Here is a 20,650-nt window from a genome sequence, read left to right as displayed (position 1 = left end):
AACAAAAACCCTAAAATCACAGGTAATACTATGACTAAAAGGCAAACCTATTAAAAAAAAAAAAAAAGATCCAACTCATTCTTTAATGATATAACTATATTACAAAGTCCTTTTGCCAGGCTTCAGAGTATAGAAATAATTTTATTTAGAATGTAAAATCTGGGAAAATGTCAAGATTTGAGAGAGTAGCTCTTACCTTTTTATTCTGTATACAATAAAATGGCAGTTTAATAACACTGGTATTTCCGACAGGAATTATAACTTTAAGCACCCAAAACTCCTAATCAAATATTTCCTGTTTGGGAATACACAAGCATTTCATACCATTCCCACATTTATTCATCTCTTGTATCTAAATCTTTAAAAAGCTGAATATTTAAAATGCACTGAAGAAAATTACTTTTCCCTTTTCTTTTTAGGTGAGTGTTCCAAAAGTGGGGTAAATTCAGCTTCCTCACTGTGTTTTCTTTTCTTTTTTTTCTTTTTATGGTCACTCTGGTAACCACTGGAGTCACTGCCTTGGAAAACAGGATCCTGGTCCTGATCTTCTTGGTGTTTTTTCTTCTTCTTCTTTTTTGGCTCATTGTTGCAGAGGCTATTCACATTATCAATCTGCAGGTCTGTCTCTTTCTTCATGGTGGCATCTGCACAATCTGCTAGCTCTCTGTTACCATTTTCTATTTCATATGACTCTGGATCTTTCTTCTTTTTCTTTTTCTTCTTGAGAGGTTTTTCAATAATTTCTTCAGTGCCAGTTTCTGTTACTTCTTCAGAAACTGCAGAGCACTTGGTTTGTAAACTAAAATAATAACAGTTGAAAAAATTTACATAGCAATAAAAAAAAGAATAAAGTGAGATCAAGAATATACCAAGTTTTTTTTTCCCCCTAAATAATGACTGCAGTACAAGATACAGAAGTATGGCATAAATTTCTAATATTCTATTGTTATCCCTTAGCCCATTAAAATGTCTGGGTAAGGTTAAAAAAATTTTTCCAAAGTACTTCTTCCAGGCTGTTTTGATACTCAAAAATGACAAATTTTGTCAAAATGTAGCTTCTAAATTTTGGCTTGGTTTAGGAAAATTTGGTCACAATAAACATCAATACTCAGGCTTATTATTAGCCAAAGAACTAACAAGTGAGAAAATGTATACTTCCATTATCTATGAAATTAATGGAGTTTCCACCTACTCTCTCAATCCTCGTTTCATTTTTTTCCCTTAACCGTGCTTAAAGCAGTATTAACACTAAACTAAAAACAAGGATCAGTGAAGTAGCCCTCTCTCTGGAACTGCAGTCCTCTACAGTAACATTAGCTACATATGACTAAGTAATTTCAATGAGGTAACTTTAATACTACACAAATGTAGCACACATTTCTATCATCACAGAACATTCTATTGGAAAACTGTTCTAAAACTTTTAAATCATACTCTTGTTAAAATCAAGGCAAAAATCTAAAAAAAAATTAACACCAGCAATATTCCCAAAGCTTCTTTTTCCTTCACTCCATTAAACTTGGCTCCCATGGAACCAAGCTCAAGATGACAGCAGTTCTTAATTTCTGAATTTCTTTGTATTGAAATTTTCTACCTGGCAAAATGACAATAATCAAATTGTTTCAACTGTGTAAAAATAAAAGGCTACTAGTTATGATCTTTTGGTTGCTAAAAAATTAAACTAGAAAACGGTAAAATACGGAACAGTTGGGTAGATGGGTAGAGCTACACTATTCAATGCTTTGTCATAGCACTTAAGATTCCTATTACAGTGACATTATGGTTTAGAAGCATAAGTATTCTAATAAAATTTATTTTAAAAGAGGGGCTTATGTTCTCTAAATTCAGAACTAAATAGAAATGACTAAGTATCAAAATTAAAATAATGTGATTAGAAACTGACCTAGTGATATTTAATTTTCCCCGAATGCAGAATACTCCAGCAGCATCTGAGTCCAAACGAAATACTTCAAATTCTAGTTCATCACCCACGTTTATCTCCAGGTTCTGCCACTGCTCAGTGGGCATCTGCTCAGGTTTAGGGATGGAGGCATTGAAACACCCATGTACTAAACAGCCAATGTGGCTGGAAGACACTTTATTAACTGTACCCTGGGAAGAAAGGGGGAAAAAAAAAGGTAACATCAAGAAATCCAAAGAGTTTAAAATGTAAATAAAACTTTATAAGCTTCAAACTGATCTTCAAAGAGAAAACATCAAACTATGATATAATTTGAAACGGAAAAAGTTTTTCAATTAAAATTTACATGTTATACTAAACCATCATTTTAGAACACTGTAGAGTTTTTAGAAAGGTCAAACTTTACTAAGTAATTGCATATCAATTGCCTAACTTGATAAACAACTACTCTAAAAACTCCTCAGCTCCCAATACCGGATTCCCTGGGGAATAGATTATAACCATATTAAAACCAAGCAGAAAATACTCTTTGATATGACCTAAATGTGAAAAGACCTCAAGGCAGAAAGCATGTGCTTTCTATAACTAGGATCCACATTATATTTCTATAAACAGTCTGAATTTCAAAGCTTAAAGAGCATTCTTTAACAATTAACTTTAGCGTGATGTAAGCAATATATCAGAAGACAGCTTACCCTTCATATGCAGATCTTGAGCATGGCTACTTTGAATCACAGTAACATTTTTAGAAGCTTCAAACTACATGCTCTATGATCTTAAGCTTAAAATTAAAGTTTTAAAAACTTTAGTTTTCTTTTCCTCCCCTAAGAGTCAACATAGATAACATACATAAATGAACATCTGAAAATTTTTAAATCATGTATTAACATATATACAGCCTTGTTTAATGTTAGCAACTCCTTATACATAGAAAATTCGTTTGCTGTCATTATCAGGAGTCTGGTGTTCCCAGTGGTACATTCTGGATGGTATGGACAAACTGAAGTGCATCTATACAATGGAGTACTATTCAGAAGTAAAAAACAAAGACAACAACAACAACAAAAAAAAACCCAAAAAACTATCAAGCCATGAAAAGACCTGGAGGAACCTTAAATGCATACTGCTAAGTCAAAGACAAGCTGAAAAGGCTACATGATATGATTCCAACTATATGAAACTGTGGAAAAGGTAAACTATGGAGACAGTAAAAAAGATCAATAGTTGTCAGGTTTCAAGAGGAGGGCAGAAGGGAGAGGGATAAATAGGTAAAATACAGAAAATTTTTAGAGCAGTGCCCAGTTATTCTATAGAATAGAGCAATGGGGGGACAACTGTTATTGTGTTGTACATTCCATGGGTTTTAGAATGCACAACAGAGAAAATTTTAATTCTAGATTTAAAATAATGTATCAGCTTAACAACTGTAACAAATTTATCACACTAATACGAGATGTCGATAATAGGAATAACTGTGTGCTGGGGTGGGGGAATGAAGAGAGGTATTTTCAACTCTTTTTCTGTACGTCTAAAACTGCTATAAAACACTAAAGCCTATCAATCAAATTAAGAAATAGGAAAAGGGAAGTCTTTTCAATATAGAGTTCTGGAACAACCGAATAACTATAAGAATAAGAAAACAATCTCAAGGGCCTACTTTATACACAAAAATTAAAGACTGGTCATAGATCTAAATGGAAAAGCTAAAACTAAAAAACCCTACAAACTATCTTCATAATCTAGGAGTAGGCAAGTTTCTTACACAGGATCCAGAAAACAGTGGACCTCATTAATATTAAAAACTTCTGTTTATGAAATGATACCATTACGAGTTAAGAGACAAGTCACAGACTGGGGGAAAATATTCACATATACATTTATCTGAAAAGGATTTGTAGGAAGACTATAAACAGAACTACTCTACCTCAAAATACAAAAACCCAATTAAAAATGGGCAAAGCACTTCAGTAGGCCCCTTACTGAAACACAGAGCTCAAAGGAGAAATGCAAATTAAAATCATAATGAGAAACTAGTATATGTCCATAAGTAAAATCAAAAGACTGACAAAACCAAATGCTGGCAAGGATGCAGAGCAACTAGTACAGCTAAATGGGAAATTAGCCTGTGTTTCATAAAGGTAAACACCTATGCTGTGACTTAGCAATATTGCTTCTAGTTTTTACCTAAGAGAAATGAAAATGTACATTCACAGCTTTATTCATAAGAGCTCCATACTGGAAACAACCCAAATGTCGATCAATAAAGATGGGCAATTAAATTATACATTCATACAACTCAATACCATGAACAATGAACTGAAATAAACTACCAATACACCAAACAGCATGGATGAAATGCAAAAACATGTTGAGCTAAACAGGTCAGATTTTCAAACACTGTATAATGAAAAAAACTAATTTTACAATAAATGCAATCAGAACAGTGGTTATATCTGGAATAGAGAGGATGGACCCGGAAAGGGCATGAGGCTCTTTCCAAAACAAAATGGTATATATGCTCTTAGAATTCATTGAACTGCACACTGTGATATGTGCATTTTGTTGTATGTAATTATACCTATTAAAAAAAATTGAACTATCTAAATTTACTTGACGACTGGACCTTATTGTAGGGAAAAGAGTAAAAGGACTGATTGATTTTTTTTTCATTTCATACTTTCTGTATAGTATGGTATTTCCATGAGTACACTTACACAAAGCAGGTAAGTGTGGAAATTTTTAAGTACAAATCTGCCAACCTTCTTAGAGAAGACAAACTACACTACAGCCATACTATTGGTATGGAGACTTGTTGTAGGATCTCAGTTGGGCAGCCCCAGGATACTCCTCCTACCAGTTTGATATTGAAAAACCTTTTAAAATTAGAAATGCCTTATAGATTTTGAAAGTAAAATTGACCTGTATTTTATTAGCAATAAAGGGTTAATAGGTCTTAAATGATTAACAAAAAATTAGAACTGCTTAAAGAAAAAAATTATTATGTGTATATATTTTCATATATATATATATGTAACAATGCATACACCCAGAACTATTGGTAGGAGAGAAAGGCAAGTACAGAGCATAATGGGATATAGTTTAGTCAACTCACATCAATCTGTATTTCCAGCTTCTCTTGAAAAACTAAAAGACCTACCCCACAGGGCCTTCATTCCCAAGGCACATTATAGGTGCCCTGACCTCATCCTTCATTCACTTTCATTACCTGCCTGGGCTCACAACCCTTTGAATTTTCAGCTCCCCTTTGATTACTACATGATTTGAATCCTTTATAAAGAAATTATTTGTGTATAATTGAGAAATACTTTTTTTTAACCGCTTAAGATCATTCTGGTGCTATCCAAAGAAGAGAATAAATTCTGAGACACATTCTCTGCACATACATGTGAGTCTTAGTTTAAGAACTTACCGACATTGAACTGAGGGTAATTTTTTTTCTTTAAATTTTTAGGAACTAATAATAGCAATCCATTTGCTTCCCAAGTCTCTTAAAATTTTCCAAATTACATTATTATACAACTATACAAAGAAAGCTTAAAAATATATATATATATATATATAAAAATACATACCATAAGCTTTTGCCCTGGTTCAGGACAGAAAATAACAAAATCTGCTTCAATGTTAAGATGAATGTGTCCTTGATCATCATAAATATCTCCCAGTTCACCCACTACTTTGATGTTATCATATGCAATGGGGACACCTAAAAGGCTATTAAAAAAGAAAAAAATATATTTTTTATCCTCCTTTAAACGAGGCTATTATCATACTGATTAAATATACTATATAACCACACATGCCAAAACACAATAGCATATTATTAATCCCTAACAACTTGAGTAATTCAATTTCACCAAATGGTTTCAATAAATTGACTAAGTTAAAAATGATTCAAGATAGGTACCCAGAAACAAAATGTCCGATTATGCATGAGCAGTAGCTATGCATCTAAATTCTAGTCATGCTAGAATGAGGGAAAAAAAAGACTTGCAAGAAAAATGTTTCTATTTCTGAGTGTAACTGAATCAAGACAATTTTGGTATTATCCACCATTGCTGAATTTCTGTACTAGATGGCCCATAGTAAGAGAAGTATTAGTCACAGGTGAAGCCCCTGAATATTAAAGCCAATGACTTAAGGGCGAAAAATCCTCAAACTGCAACTGTTAGTAATAAATAGAAATGTTAATAAATGAAATATGTAGTTTTATTTATTAAGAACTGATTGTGCCACTTTATGACAGGATTAGGGGGCAACTACTATTTCAAAATGTCATTTCCAAGTACTTAAGAAATTTTAACTATGAAGGAGGCACACCTGGTGGCTTCACTACTACACCCACTACTTAGTCAAGAAAACTTCTCAGACTCCCCAAGGCCAGGCTGAAATCACTCCTCCACTCCTAGAAGACACCATGGCACAGCATCATCACTGAACTTGATCTCGTTTTATTGACTATCTGTGTATATTTGCATTCCACACACTACTCTAAGGCCCTTGAGAGCACAGAACATTATTGTTGAATTCTACTAAATTTCTGAAACTACTCACATAGCATAAGAAAAAGAATTTATCCCTAATAGCTGTTGTTTAAACAAAACAGCCAGGAACCACTTAGAAAGGAACTTAAATAACTATCAAATCGAGAAGACCATAAACTCAGGGACTTACTCCAGAAAGCATTTTTTTCAACTGTTAATTTCTGCATGTGTTTCCCCAAGCAAGAACTACATCACTAGGACAGTCTTAGGAGCACAGAAAACCCAGAAGTCTACATGACCTCTGAATGAGGAACAAACAGATCTGTAAATAGGCAGACACAGAATCTAACTCTAGACAGATAGATATCAAAATATATGTGAGTATATATACTTATATGTTTATATATACACACATACACACACACCAGCATAAACTCATGTTTGCATCATCTCTATATACATAAATTTCCAGGAATGCAGTAGCAAATTCAAGGGCAGATTATTAAGTAGGGAACTCTACTGAGAACTATTCAATTACTTCAGAAAAGCATTCCACCAATGGAGACACTGTATGTGTTCTCTGAGTTGTCAACTCAAAACCCCTGCATCAATCCACCCTTGCAACAGACACATTCACGATTCTAGGGATCAGGGCAGAAGTCAGATTACTTCAGTCATCCCACATAGTCATGCTTGAGCATTATCACATTGCAACACATTTTATGGTATCGTGTTGGAGCACTCGGATTTTTTTTTTTTTTTTTGCAATTGTGTAGGTAGGTTATATTAAGTTTCAATTCACAATAAAGATGTGTTTTCATGATAGTAAAGTTAGTAATGCAAACTATTTATTATAAGAGAAAGGTACTGCGTTCTGTAGAATTCAAAATTGATAACTAGGGAATGTGACCATAGAGCCTAAACCCAAAAGGATTTGTGTAAATCCATCAAACCTTTGAGAAACCATTTACTGGACATCTAAATTTTTTTCCAAATAAAATACTGAAAATATTGATTACTGAACACACGTTTATCTACTTTTGTCTTATTACAGAAAAAGTAAGGATAAATTTGGATCTGTTCATAAACATGTTTTATGCTTATGTAAGACCGTACCAAAGAGGAGGGACTCCCTGCAAGGGCAGAGAGGGGAGGGGAGAAGACTTTGCCCCAGGCTCCCCAGGTTGGGGGACCGCACTGACAAGACAAATCCCCATAATATTTGGCTTTGAAAACCTGAGGGGCCTGCCTTCCCCAGTTTCTTTTGTTTGTTTTTAAACAATCAACAGGGCTTAACACCTAGGGCTTTAAAAATCAGCAGCCTCAAAAGGTTAAGAGGCTGGAGGGGGATGGAAAACGCAGTCCCTGCCCTTAAAGTGACAGTACAACCAGCAGCCCCACTAACATACAGCTCAGAAGCAGCAGTTTGAAAAATGCCTGGGGTATACAGGAAGGAGATTTATTTAATAGTCTCAGAGCACGGGCTGGAGAGGCAGGTAACTTTGGGAGATTTCTCCAAGAACAAAAGAGCTGGTGGGTGCCATTTCCCTCCCCAGCACCCCGCCCCCAGCCTAAATACAGGGACAGCTAGCTACAGGACCCAGCACGGCACAGCAATCTCCACTCTTAGCTTGCTAAAAGCATGCCCCAGCCACACATTTATGTGGATCCACCCTCTCCAGCCCTCTGCAGAAGTCTTCCCAGGCTGCTTCAGCTCCCCTCCCACAGCAGACCAAAGTAATAGACCTTGCCGGCACCGTATACAGCACACTCAGCTTCCCTGTTCTGCACATCTTGGCTGAAGCCCATCCAAAGTAGTGCCGCAAGCCTTGCACTGTACATGCAGCCCCAACGGGCCAGCACCACTCCAAAGGGACACCTGCTCCTGGGAGAGGGAAAACAACAGCACACACCAATCCAGCTGCTGCCCCAGCAATGGACGAGGGACAGACATCTGGTCTAACTGCAGACCCAGCCCACCAACAAAAGCTTCTCAGGTGACCACACAGGGAAAGCACCCTTGAATTTGGTGCTACAAAAGACTGCTCTGGCTCAATTCAAGCCCTAGACTAGCCCACTAACAACAGAAGAGCCAAACCCTACACACAAAGGCAAAGAGAGCCACTGTAGACAACTGGACTGAAGGAAAACATGGCTCAGCCACAAAAGCAGGGCACACACAACACACATAAGAGATGCCCCTGAAGTGCCAGTTTCTGATGAATAGGAAACATAGCACAGCAGGACATTACAAGACCTCTTATTTATAAGGGCATTACTTTCAAAAGCAGATGACTTTCCTAACACACAGACACAGAATTAGACAAAATGAGAAGGAATATGTCCCAAATGAAAGAACAGTACAAATTCACGAGAGCTAAACGAAATGGGATATATAATATACCTAGTAGAGAAAGTAATGATCATAAAAGATCATTACTGGATTTGAGAAGAGTGGAGGACATCAGTGAGACCCTCAAAAAGAAATAAAAAACATAAAAAAGAAACAATTAGATGTGAAGAACTCTAAGTGAAATTTAAAAATACACTACAGGGAATAAATCATAGCTGGAGGACACAGAAGAATGGCTCAGCGACCTTGAGAACAGCATAATGGAAAGCAATCAAGATGAACAGGCAAAAGAAAGAAATAATAATAAATGAAAATGGATCAAAGGAACTCAGGACACTATCAAGTATAATAACATTTGCATTATGAGGATCTCAGAAGGAAAAGAGACAAAAGGGAGCAGAAAATTTATTTGAAGAAATAAGAGCTGAAAAATTCCTGGGTCTGGGGAAGGAAACAGACATCTAGATCAGGAGGCACAGAGGACCCCAGACAAAAGCAACCCAAAGATATCCACACCAAAACACACAGTAATTAAAATGGCAAAAAATAATGATAAAAAGAGAATTTTAAAAGCCTCAAGAGAAAAGAAAACAGTTACATAAAGAAAACTCCATAACCATCAGTGGAGTTTTCAGCAGAAATACTACAGGTCAGAAGGGAGTGGCTTGGTACATTCAAAGGAAAAAAGAAAAAAAAAAAAAAAAAAAAAGCCAGCCACAAGGATACTCTATCCAGCAAGGCTATCATTCAGAAGAGGAGAGATAAAGGATTTCTCAAACGAAAGTTAAAGGAACTCATCACCACTAAACATAGTAACAAACATAAGGAAGTAATCAATAGTAATACAATAATAGTAGAGGACTTTAATACCCCAGCTCCATCAATAGATACATCATCCAAACAAAATCAACACAACATTGACTCTGAGTAACACGTTGGAACAGATGGATCTAACTGATGTATACAGAACATACCATCCTAAAACAGGATGTAAAACATTACATCCTAATGTTTAAAAATACACATTCTTTTCAAATGCACACAGAATATTCTCCAAAATAGATGTGAGCTCACAAAACAAGTCTCAATAAATTCAAAAAGACTGAAGTCGTACTATGCATCTTTTCCAACCTTAATGCTATCAAAGTAGAAATCAACCAGAAGAAAAAATCTAAAAGAACATAACTATGTGGAGATTAAGTAGCATGCTACTAAACCGTGAATGTGTAAGCCAAAAAACCAAAGAGGAAATAAAAAATTACATGAAGACAAATGAAAACACAACAGTCCAAAGTGTTTTGGGGATGCAGTAAAAGCTGTTCTAAGGGGGAACATTATAGCAGTACAGGCCTACCTCAAGAAACAAGAAAAATCTCAAACAAACTAACCTTACACCTAAAGGAGCTAGAAAATGAACGAACAAAACCCAAAATCAATAGCAGGAAAAAAATAATAAAGATTAGAGCAGAAATAAACAAAATAAAAAGAAACAGATCAGTGAAATGAGGACCAGGTTCACCAAAAAGATTAACAAAATTGATAAACCTTTCACCATACTCATCGAGAGAGAGAGAGAGAGAGAGAGAGAGAACTCAAACAAAATCAGAATTGAAAGAGGAGAAATCACCAACATCAGAGAAATACAAAGCATTTTAAGACATTAAAAATTATATATCAACAAATAGGACAACCTAGAAGAACTGGATAATGTCCTAGAAACTTAGAAAATTTGAAAAGACTGATTACCAGTAATGAAATTGAATGAATAACCTAAAAACTCCCAAAAACAACAGTCCAGGACCAAATGACTTCACAGGTAAATTCTACCACACATTTAAATACTTAATACTTATTATTCTCAAACTATTCTAAATTCCAAATTCATTCTGAGGCCAGCATTATCCTGACACCAAAAAAAGACACCACAAAAAAGTACCACAGTCCAATATTTCTGATGAACATACATGCAAAATTCCTCAACAAAATATTAGCTAACTGAATTCATTGATACATTAAAAAAAATTATTCACCATAATCAAGTGGGATTTATTCCTGCGAAGCAAGAGGGGTTCAATATTTGCAAATCAATCAATGTGATACACCACATCAAAAAGAGAAAGAATAAAAATTGTATCATTTCAGGGCGCCTGAGTGGCTCAGTTGAGTAGTCCTCTGCCTTTGGCTCAGGTCATGATCTCAGGGGCCGGGGATGCAGCCCCGAGTCAGGCTCCCTGCTCAGTGCGGAGTCTGCTTCTCCCTCTCCCTCTGCCCCACCCCTGCTCAAGCGTATGTGCATGATCTCTCTCAATGAATAAAATCTTAAAAAAAAAAACAAAAACACTTTTCATTTCAAATGATGTAGAAAAGGCATTTAACGAAGTGCTACAGCCATTCATGACAAAAACCCTCAACAAACTAGGTCAGAGGGAACATACATCAACATAATAAAGGCCATATATGAAAATCCATAGCTAACATCATACTCGATAGTGGAAAAACAGAACTTTTCCCCTAAGAACAGGAATAAGACAAAGGTGTCCACTCTCACCACTTTCATTCAACAGAGTACTGGAAGTTCCAGCCACAGCAGTCATACAATGAAAAGAAACAAAAGGCATCCAAATTGGTAAGGAAGAAACACAAATTGCACTCACTGTACATGACATGATACTATACATAGAAAACCTCCAAGACTCAGGGAGCCTGGGTGGCTCAGTTGGTTAAGCATCTGCCTTTGGTTCAGGTCGTGATCCCAGAGACCTGGGATTGAGCCCCATGTCAGGCTCCCGGGCTCCCTGCTCAATGGGGAGTCGCTTCTTCCCTTCCTGCCTCTGCCCCTTGCCCCCCAACTCATGCTCTCGTGCTCTCTCAAATAAATAAAATCTTTAAAAAAAAAAAAAAGTCTGAAAGACTCCACCAAGAAACTACTAGAACTGATAAATGAATTCAGTAAGGTCGCACAATACAAAATAAACATACAGAAACGTTGCATTTTTACACACTAAAAATGTAGCAGAAACAAATTAAGAAAACAATCCCACTTACTGCACCAAAAATAAAATGTTTAAGAATAAACTTAACCAAGGAGGTGAAATATCTGTACTCTGAAAGCTATAAAACATTGATGAAAACTGAAGACGGGGTGCCTGGGTGGCACAGCTGGTTAAGTATCTGAGTCTTGGTTTCGGTTCAGGTTGTGATCTCAGGGTCATGAGATCGAGCCCCACACGGGACTCCACACGCAGCACAGAGTCTGCTTAAGTTTCTCTCCCCCTCTCCCTCTGGCCCCCACCAGCGTCTCTTTCTAAAATTTTAAAGAAACTGAAGACAACACAAACAAATGGGAAAATATTCTATGCTCATGAATTGGAAGAACCAATATTGTTAAAATGTCCATACTATCCAAAGCAATGTAAAAATGTAATGCAATCCCTATCAAAATCCCAACAGAATTTTTCACAGAACTAGAACAAACAATCCTAAAGTTTCAGAATAGGAGAGATAAAGGATTTCTCAGAACCACAAAAGACCCTGAAGAGCCAAAACAATCTTGAAAACAAACAAAACTTGGAAGTATCACAATCACAGATTTCAAGTCATACTATAAAGTTATAATAATAAAAACAGTATGGTAGTGGCACAAAGCAGACACATAAGATCAATGGAACATAATGGCCCAGGAAACAAACCAAGCCCATGATTATATGCTCAATAAATCTCTGCAAAGGAGGCAAGAATATCCAATGGGAAAAAGACAGTCTCTTCAACAAATGGTGTTGGGAAAACTGGACAACTACATGTGAAACAATGAAACTGAACCACTTTCTTACCATACACAAAAATAAACTCAAAATGGATTGAAGACCTAAATGTGGGACTTGAAACCATAAAAATCCTAGAAGAAAGCAAAGGCAGTCATTTCTCTGACATAACCCTAGCAACATTTTTCTAGATAGGTCTCCCAAGGCAAGAGAAACAAAAGCAAAATAAACTACTAGGACTACATCAAAATTGAAAGCTTCTGTATAGCAAAGGAAACAATCACCAAAACTAAAAGACAATCTACTGAATGGGAGAAGATATTTGCAAATGACATATCTGATAAAGAATTAATATCCAAAATATATAAAGAACTTATATAAGTCAACACCAAAAAACCCCCCAAATAATCCAATTAAAAAATGGGGGAAAAAGCATTTCCAAAGAACACATACCAATGACCAACAGACACATGAAAAAGTGCTCATCATCACTCATAATCAGGGAAATGCAAATCAAAATCACAATGGGGTATCACCTCACACCTGTCACAATGGTCAAAATCAAAAATACAAGAAACAAGTGTCGGCAAACGTGAAGGAAAAAGAAACCCTCATGCACTTTTGTTGGAAATCAAACAGGTGCAGCCACTGTGAAAACCAGTATGGAGATTCTTCCAAAAATTGCAAAAATAGAATTATCATAAAAATAGAACTATCAGGTGTCTACCCAAAGATTACAAAAACACTACTTCAAAAAGATGTATGCATCCTTATGTTTATTACAGCATTATTTACAATAGCCAAACTATGCAAGTAGCCTGAGTGTCCACCAACAGATGAATTGATGAAGAAGTGGTGTGTCCATATACAACGGAATATTACTCAGCCTTAAAAAAAAAAAATGAACTCTTGCCATTTGCAACAACATGGATAGATGGAGAGGGTATAATGCTAAGTGAAAAAAGTCACTCAGAAAAAGACAAATACCATATGATTTTAGTCAGATGTGGAATTTAGGAAACAAGACAAACGAACAAAGAAGAAAGAGACACGCCAAGAAACACACTCTTAAAGAAAACAAACTGATGGTTACCAGAGGGGAGGTGGGTGGCGGGATGGGTGAAAGAGGTGAAGGGGATTAAGAGTGTACTTCTTATGATGAGCACCGAGTAACATATAGAACTGTCAAATCATTATACTGTACACGTGAAACTAATATTTCTTACTTCCTAGTTTTCACTAGAAAGTAAGTTTCTAAGCATTAAGAATTCTAACAAATGTCATTAAGACTACTGGAGGGGCACGTGGGTGGCTCAATCGGTTAAGTGTCCGACTCTTGATTTCAGCTCAGGTCGTAATCTCAGGGTCATGGGATAAAGCTCCGCACTGGGCTCTGCACTCAGCATGGCATCTACTGGGATTCTCTCTCTCCCTCTGCCCCTCCTCCCTGCATGCAAGCATTCTCCCTCTCTTTCTCTCTCTCTAAAAATAAAATAAATTCTTTAAAAAGAATACTGAAGGGGCGCCTGGGTGGCTCAGTTGTTAAGTGTCTGCCTTCAGCTCAGGGCGTGATCCCAGGGTCCTGGGATGGAGCCCCGCATCGGGCTCCCTGCTAGGCAAGAAGCCTGCTTCTCCCTTTCCCACTCCCCCTGCTGGTGTTCCCTCTCTCGCTGTGTCTCTCTCTGTCCAATAAATAAATAAAATCTAAAAAATAAAAAATAAAAATAAAAGAATACTGTAAATACTGAGAGAAGCAACTGTGTATGTAAGGAAAATAAGGTATGTGTTTTTGGTAAGAAAGTATGAGGAATGGGAATACATTTTTGTTGAGCGGGAAAAAGTAATTTGTCCCAAAATGAGACTCATTTAAAGAGGGAACACAGGACAAAATTTTAATGTAATAAATAAATAAATAAATTTTTAAAGTTGTAGGAAGTCTGTGAAAAAGGAATATTTGCAAAAGTATGTGTGGTCACGATGAAGACTGGAATTAATAGTTTTAAAAGTACATGATTTAAGATTGGAGTTTTGTTTTTCACTCTGTTGAAATGGCAAGGTTTCCCTGGAATATTGGTCTGCTCTTGATGATAGAAAAATGTAAAAGGTTTTTCCTTTATCTGCCCAGAAAAAACAAAGTTTGCTATCGGGTCTTTAATTACTTAGTAAATCTAAATCTTCTCAATATTAAAAAAGCTAAGTTTTGCTAACAACTATGTAAAATTCTGTAAGTTTTGTAATGATCTGTGGTCCTTTTCAGGCATGCGCTTTATTTATTTATTTATAAGACTTTATTTATTTATTTGAGAGAGAGTGTGTGCACAGGTGCGGGAGCACAAGCAGGAAGACAAGCAGAGGGAGAGGGAGAGACACACTCCCCCCTGAGCAGGAAGCCCTATGTGGGGCTTGATCCCAGGAACCTCGGATCACAACCTGCAGTAAAGGCAGAAGCTTAACCGACTAAGCCACCCAGGCACCCCTAAGCATGTGCTTTAAAAACCTTCTGATATTTTTAACGAATTTCCCTAAATTCAAATTCTAAAAAAAAGTCTTTTTAACGAATAAGGATTATTTATTTGGTTATGTTAAATTACATAGGAAGCATTGTCAGATAAGTGATGATAAATCTTTTTAGATTATATTGCATGGGTGAATGCTATGAAATTCCTAAAGTTTTAATATATCCTGGTACAACATCGTTACCTGTAATTCTGATTATTGAAGTACCATCACAGAAATAATCAGATTTCCTTGTCAACTGCTCTATAATGAAATCTCATATGATCTTTAACCATGGCCTTTTTTGAGTCTTTTGTCATTTACAGTTACTATTCTGATGCTCTTACAAATGTGTTTCATCTTCAAGGAGAACCAGAGAGAGGACTTTTGGGAAACACAGGTTTCTGATACACCTTAAGATCATAAAACTAAGCCACATAGGAATTACTGGGAATAATGGGAAAACTATTCAAACTGAAAGAGAATTAGTAACATGAGACTAAATGAATCAAAGAAGATGATTATAGTTTTTATGACCTTTGTTTGAAACAACACTGGTTCTCTAATGTTTGCTCATCAGGATTTAAGGAAACAGTGATCTTTTTCTCCCTACCTGATTCCTCCAGAATTCAGAAACTCTGTGAGTATTCTTACCTTCATGGCAATTACAGTTATTTGCATAACTTCACTAAGAATCTCTTAACAGGTCACCATTAGAAAAACTGATTCTATTACCAAGGCTTTGACTGGAATGTCCTATTTGAGAAAGACATGCATAGACTCAGATATGACCAGCCAGGTTTAAGGAACTAAGGTTGACTTTACGGAGCCAATGAAGCCCCCTGGAATAACTGGCATAGTTGGTACCTTGTTTACAGGGTTCCCAGGAGCCTTACCTGGTAAACAAGGAAGGTACCTACTGACAGGCTCAGGAACATCAGGATATTTGGGGGACCCCAAGAAGTGAAGAAATAATCAGATCTTTTAAGGTACTGAAAGTGAGTCTTTGGCAAGTATTTGGCTTGGCTCTTAGCCTTGAATGGCTGTTAAAAGCTCAATCTGAAATTCCTTATGAGATGTTCCAGCAAAGCAGATCTGAAAGAACATATGCAGCCAGTCACTACTCTTGTTGTACTTAGTATTTAGGCCAAATTGGTTAAAAATGGACTTGTTTTAAACAAATTAGTCTTAATTTGGCTATTGCTGATGGAAATGAGGGTGATTTTGGAGAGAAAAAATTGTTTCAGTAATGTATCTTTATGGGTGTTAGATTCTAGTTCTGATTAATTGTCCTCAAATGTTTACTGTTTACCTAGAACACCGGGCTGGATCCTGAATTCTTCTAGTTTCCTTGAATATCTGGATTTCTACCTACTTATACACTTACGCACCTGACTTTGAAAGCCCACCTGGAGGACCACCTCCTAAAATGAGACAACTGTTTAACTGAACTGACCTGATATACCTCATTATGAAATGTGGAATAAGATGCTAAGACTATACATTAGAGTTCCCAAAAAATGCCTCTATGAAGGATGGGGGCTCAACTTAATATTAAGGGTTATCTGCAATTGGATGCAAGGCAATTTCATTCCTCAGTCCCGACCTATGCCCCTTTTCAGCAGGAAGTAGCTGGAGTCATTCCTGTCACTCAAGAATGAGGAATGATGTAAAGCCGTGGTGGTATGGGAACCAAACAGAGATACTGTGTTCTTGCCAAATGAATATTTGCCATGTCTATTGACTCTCAAAACACTTGTCTTATTGCCCCAGCCCCACACTGCTGATTTCCCTCCTTCTTGCCCCAGGAAGTGTCTCCCTGTTGTGGGCCACCACTTACGTGGAAATTCACAATTGCTTTGATGGCTGTGTCTGTGGAAAGGATCATTTTTGCTGATGCCTCCACTTGATGACTCACTCAACTCTTTACCAGGTCACTGGGGAACTATATACTTCTAAGTATTTTCTTTTGTCTTATAAGTATAGTAACCTCATGTAACTGTTTATATTACTGCCATGACGTAGGTATGCAACCCAACTCCCAATATCTGGCTCTAAGTGCATCACGTTAGAATGGCATGTATACCATACACACTGTACGAGCCATAAAGATGTTGGGAGTAAAGCGCATGAATGCTGACAATACTGACCCCATGTTTGGCCCTCCATCTTGTTCATGTCTGGGTGATGACCTCCCTCAGGGCTATGGATTCCACGCCCCCTGGAGGTTAACACGTCCTGACCACAATGTGGGAAGGCTCATTCTGGTCTTCCCTGAAGTTATTTAGATAACTAGTAGGGGTAACATACTTTCCTCCCCCACCTTCTGGAGCACATGTGGCGCCACAAAGTCTGTTAAGTGTTAGACCTCTGACCCCACCACAATGCCCTCTAAACATCCCTTTGCACTCTGTAAATGTGAACTAAGGTCCAGACACTGTGGAGAATAGCTATGTGGATGCCTGGATCATCACCTGCCCAATCTTCCGTGTCAGTAAATTACCCAGAATAAAACTCCATGTGAACTGTATGGAGTCAACTGCTTCATTTTCCAATCTCAAAGTGCCTCTCAGTTTGGGGGATGCTTTATTGTCCCTCCTCTACCTCCCAACACTCCCCTTTCCTCATTTCTTAAAGTGAAGCAAGTCCTCCTGATCCTACAGGATGGCCCCAAAATCTGTAAACCTACCTATATGTGATAAATGATTGACTGACATTACAAATCTTGATATTTTCAATGAGTGGTCCCTAATTAGAAATGCATAGTTCGACATGTGCTGCTTTATTTGCACTGAATACGTCAGTCTTTACCACAATGGGGTAGTGGGGTTCCCCAGTGTGGTAATGGGGGTGAGGGGAGGAGAGGGTGTAGAGTGGGCAGTTCTCATCTGTTCATAGTGCAGCCTGCTCCACAAGGCCACACTATCCCATTCAGTAACAGAAATTATCCTTCAATCAGTTCCTTATATCTCTGGTGTAATGGCTCTGACTGGGGACACTTCCCCCTAGCCTGTCAAGTGGAGGAACTGATTGGTTCCAGGAAGTGCTAACATATATCAAACATGGCCTCTTCCCAGATTTTATGACCATTTTTATATCCTTAAATCTCTCAAATCCATACTCTCCAGTCATTTTCTCTTGCACAATTTTAACAATCCCTTAATTGGTCTCCATGTCTCCAGTCTCTCTCCCCTTAACTCAACAGCTAATGCAACCAAGTGTGGTTTCTTAAACTGTGTATCTGACTGTCCCAGAGATCACACATTTACTGCGCTCTCCAGAGTGCACCAGATTTCAGAGTTGGAGGGCACCAAGAGGATGAAGTGCTAAGCCTGCTTAAGCAAACGGAAAAAGGGAAACAAAAACAAACCTAGGAGACCAGAAGGAAAGAGAAATGAGTTGTCCCCCACACTGTCTTTGCCCTCCTCTCCAACTGCATGCAATGTCTTTTCCCCTAACTTAAATCTTACTCCAGTTACGTAGTACTTAACAATTCTCTGACCAAAGCAGTCTATTTTATATCTGCTATCCATTTGTTTATGCCACACTTTTTTGCCTTGAATACTACCATCTCAAAGAACCCTTTTCCTATTAAGTTGTTCTCAAAGATCCTAATATCAAATTCACTACTCTTCCTCTTAATGTAACTTACTTTAGATTTCTGTCAAATTTTAACACTTCACTGGATTTATCTGGCTTACATTTCTATCTTTATTAGAGCTTACGGTTTCTTGAAATAGGGTTCTTGTTTGGTAGTGGTGGTGGTGGTGGTGGTGGTGGTGGTGGTGGTGTGTGTGTGTTTTTAGTCCCAAGTCCCTAGTATACAAAATAGGCACACAACAAGTGTGTTGGTGCTTGGAGTACGCTGTACATTCCAGACTTGCTTGATTCTTAACCTGTTCAGAATCCCTTGAGAAAGTAAACACTTTGGATACTTTACCCAAGAAAACCGGACTGCAAATTTCCCAGAGGGGAGGGAGGGGGTCATGAAATTCCTGAAGAGCAATAAGGACTCCTTAGGTATTCCACTCGTCCTAGTTTTAGAACCCCTGCTTTTCAGGCAAAGTAGTCTACTGCAGTATTAAAGTACACATGCTCCCTCCCTCTGACCCTCCACTTTTGTAACTCCAGGTTTTTTCTGAATATATTAATTTTAAATGGGCCACAAAGTTTTTTCACCTTCAAACCCAACAGACAAGCCAGTTAGACTAAACTGTCTGTTCTTAAAAACAAAACAAAAATTGTACTTTCCTCATCCACGATCAGGTCCAAGACAAAAAACCCAGCGAAAGTACCAGAGCCAATATAAACAACAGAAACTCTCTTTCATGGTTTCCAAATCAACAACTGGACTAATGCTTTATGTGCAATTTTTTATAGAACGAGAGAGAATTTAAGTACTGCATTCGAAACTTCCAATGTCAAACACACAACTGGGCCTACCAGGTCTCTAGACCCCTAGTCTATTCTTACCCCTACGCGCCAGTTCTAGAACAAGCTTCTCCACCCCCTCCACCGACACAATTCACGTCACCTTTACGTTTCCCTTCTTGCCTATAAAATGGACTCTGTACAGATCCCGACTAGGGAGATATTGTTTTGGGCCGGATGAAGACTCCAGAACGCCTCGAGCCTAGTAAGCTCCAGGTGGCCGGCGCGTTCTTTCCCATTCACCCCTTTCCTGCTACGCCATCAGCACGTCCTCCCACCACCCCCTCCTGTGCTTAAAAGGGGTGGCAGGCTGCGTTATGGCGTTGTCGGCGCGGCGGAGGAAAAGACTAAGAGACTGGTACCTCTCGGAATAGCGCAGGAGCTCCGCATCTAGCTGTTCCCGGATACCGGTGCGTTTCCGGTTAAGGTAACGCGGCGACAGAGCGATGTGTCTTCGGTGCGGGCCTGCCACCAGGCAAGAGTAGTGGCTATTCACCAGCGCACAAGCGGCCGCGTAAGTCGGCAGCTCTAGGCAAGGCAAGACGCCGGCCTGTCCTACCACCGGCCCCTCAGAGGGCGCCTTCGGCGGCGGAGCCTCTGAACAACCCGCAGCCATGCCGCTTGTCAGGTTTCCCGCGGCGCGCACAGCTGACGCAGGCACAACCGGCTATTTCACGACGCCGGGTTTCTACGTCATCCAACAGAGAGCACGCCCCTAGGAAATTTCTCTCCTTGAGTTGCATTAGGCACCTCTGACCAGCAGAGGGCAGCAACTTTTTCGCACTGGAGCCAGTGCTTACGTGTTAAACATGCTCCAAAGAAGACCCGCCACCATCTCCTCTCTTCAGGGCGGGCAAGCCTTTATTTTCGCTAAGGTCATCTTTGGATTTAGTATGTAGGTTTAATAGGGCTTACCCTTTGATAATTTCCAGTAGTAAATTTTACAAGTGTGGACAATACAATAATAAACTTTAAAATTTTAGGGAATATATTTTCTGCAGGGAATCCAATCCTAAAAAGCAGCCCAGATGCCTCAAATGCAACACATCCTAAAATAAACCCATCGTCTCTCCCGTCTGGATTCTCTGTTCATTCTGTAACAACTCATTCAGGAAATCTTACCACCACTTTCCAACTGGCTCAGTTCAGCTGTTATCCTTAGAGGCTCTCTTGTACCCTCAAA

The 20,650-nt window shown here is 38.1% G+C and overlaps 1 protein-coding gene and 1 long non-coding RNA gene across 3 annotated transcripts in view; one reads left to right on the top strand and one right to left on the bottom strand.

The window, feature by feature from the left end:
- Positions 1–17,863, top strand: part of LOC123789198 (uncharacterized) — a 437,093-nt gene extending 419,230 nt beyond the window's left edge. Inside the window, exon 8 of one of the 2 annotated variants that reach the window (XR_015723948.1) lies at positions 15,617–17,863. This is a non-coding gene — a long non-coding RNA (uncharacterized LOC123789198). Of the gene's footprint in view, positions 1–2,877; positions 5,521–15,616 lie in introns of those variants that run through there. The other variant, XR_006778714.2, reaches the window with a different exon arrangement.
- On the bottom strand, positions 122–20,122 carry POLR1F (RNA polymerase I subunit F). The gene is made up of 4 exons (XM_045793086.2): positions 19,830–20,122; positions 5,515–5,656; positions 1,904–2,112; positions 122–799 (listed from the first exon to the last, which is right to left on the bottom strand). The coding sequence occupies exons 1-4, from the start codon at positions 20,081–20,083 to the stop codon at positions 397–399; spliced, it is 1,008 nt and encodes a 335-aa protein (XP_045649042.2). The 5' UTR covers positions 20,084–20,122; the 3' UTR covers positions 122–396.
- Positions 20,123–20,650: the final 528 nt, after the last annotated feature.

This window comes from Ursus americanus, chromosome 3 (assembly GCF_024610735.1).
Source record: "Ursus americanus isolate L20-20 chromosome 3, mUrsAme1.1.p, whole genome shotgun sequence".
In the NCBI taxonomy this organism is placed as follows: Eukaryota; Metazoa; Chordata; class Mammalia; order Carnivora; family Ursidae; genus Ursus; species Ursus americanus.
Note: the sequence above shows the minus strand (reverse complement) of the source record. Positions and strands in the feature narration are given on the sequence as shown.

Bases quoted from the DNA above. Each gene is read 5' to 3' on its own strand.
- POLR1F (XM_045793086.2), bottom strand. From the start codon at position 20,083: ATGGCTGCGGGTTGTTCAGAGGCTCCGCCGCCGAAGGCGCCCTCTGAG. The intron at 5,657-19,829 runs GTACCAGTCTCT...CTTTTTTAATAG, and splicing joins CTCCTGCGCTATTCCGAGAG to CCTTTTAGGTGTCCCCATTG. The intron at 800-1,903 runs GTCAGTTTCTAA...TTATTATTTTAG, and splicing joins GGAAAATTAAATATCACTAG to TTTACAAACCAAGTGCTCTG.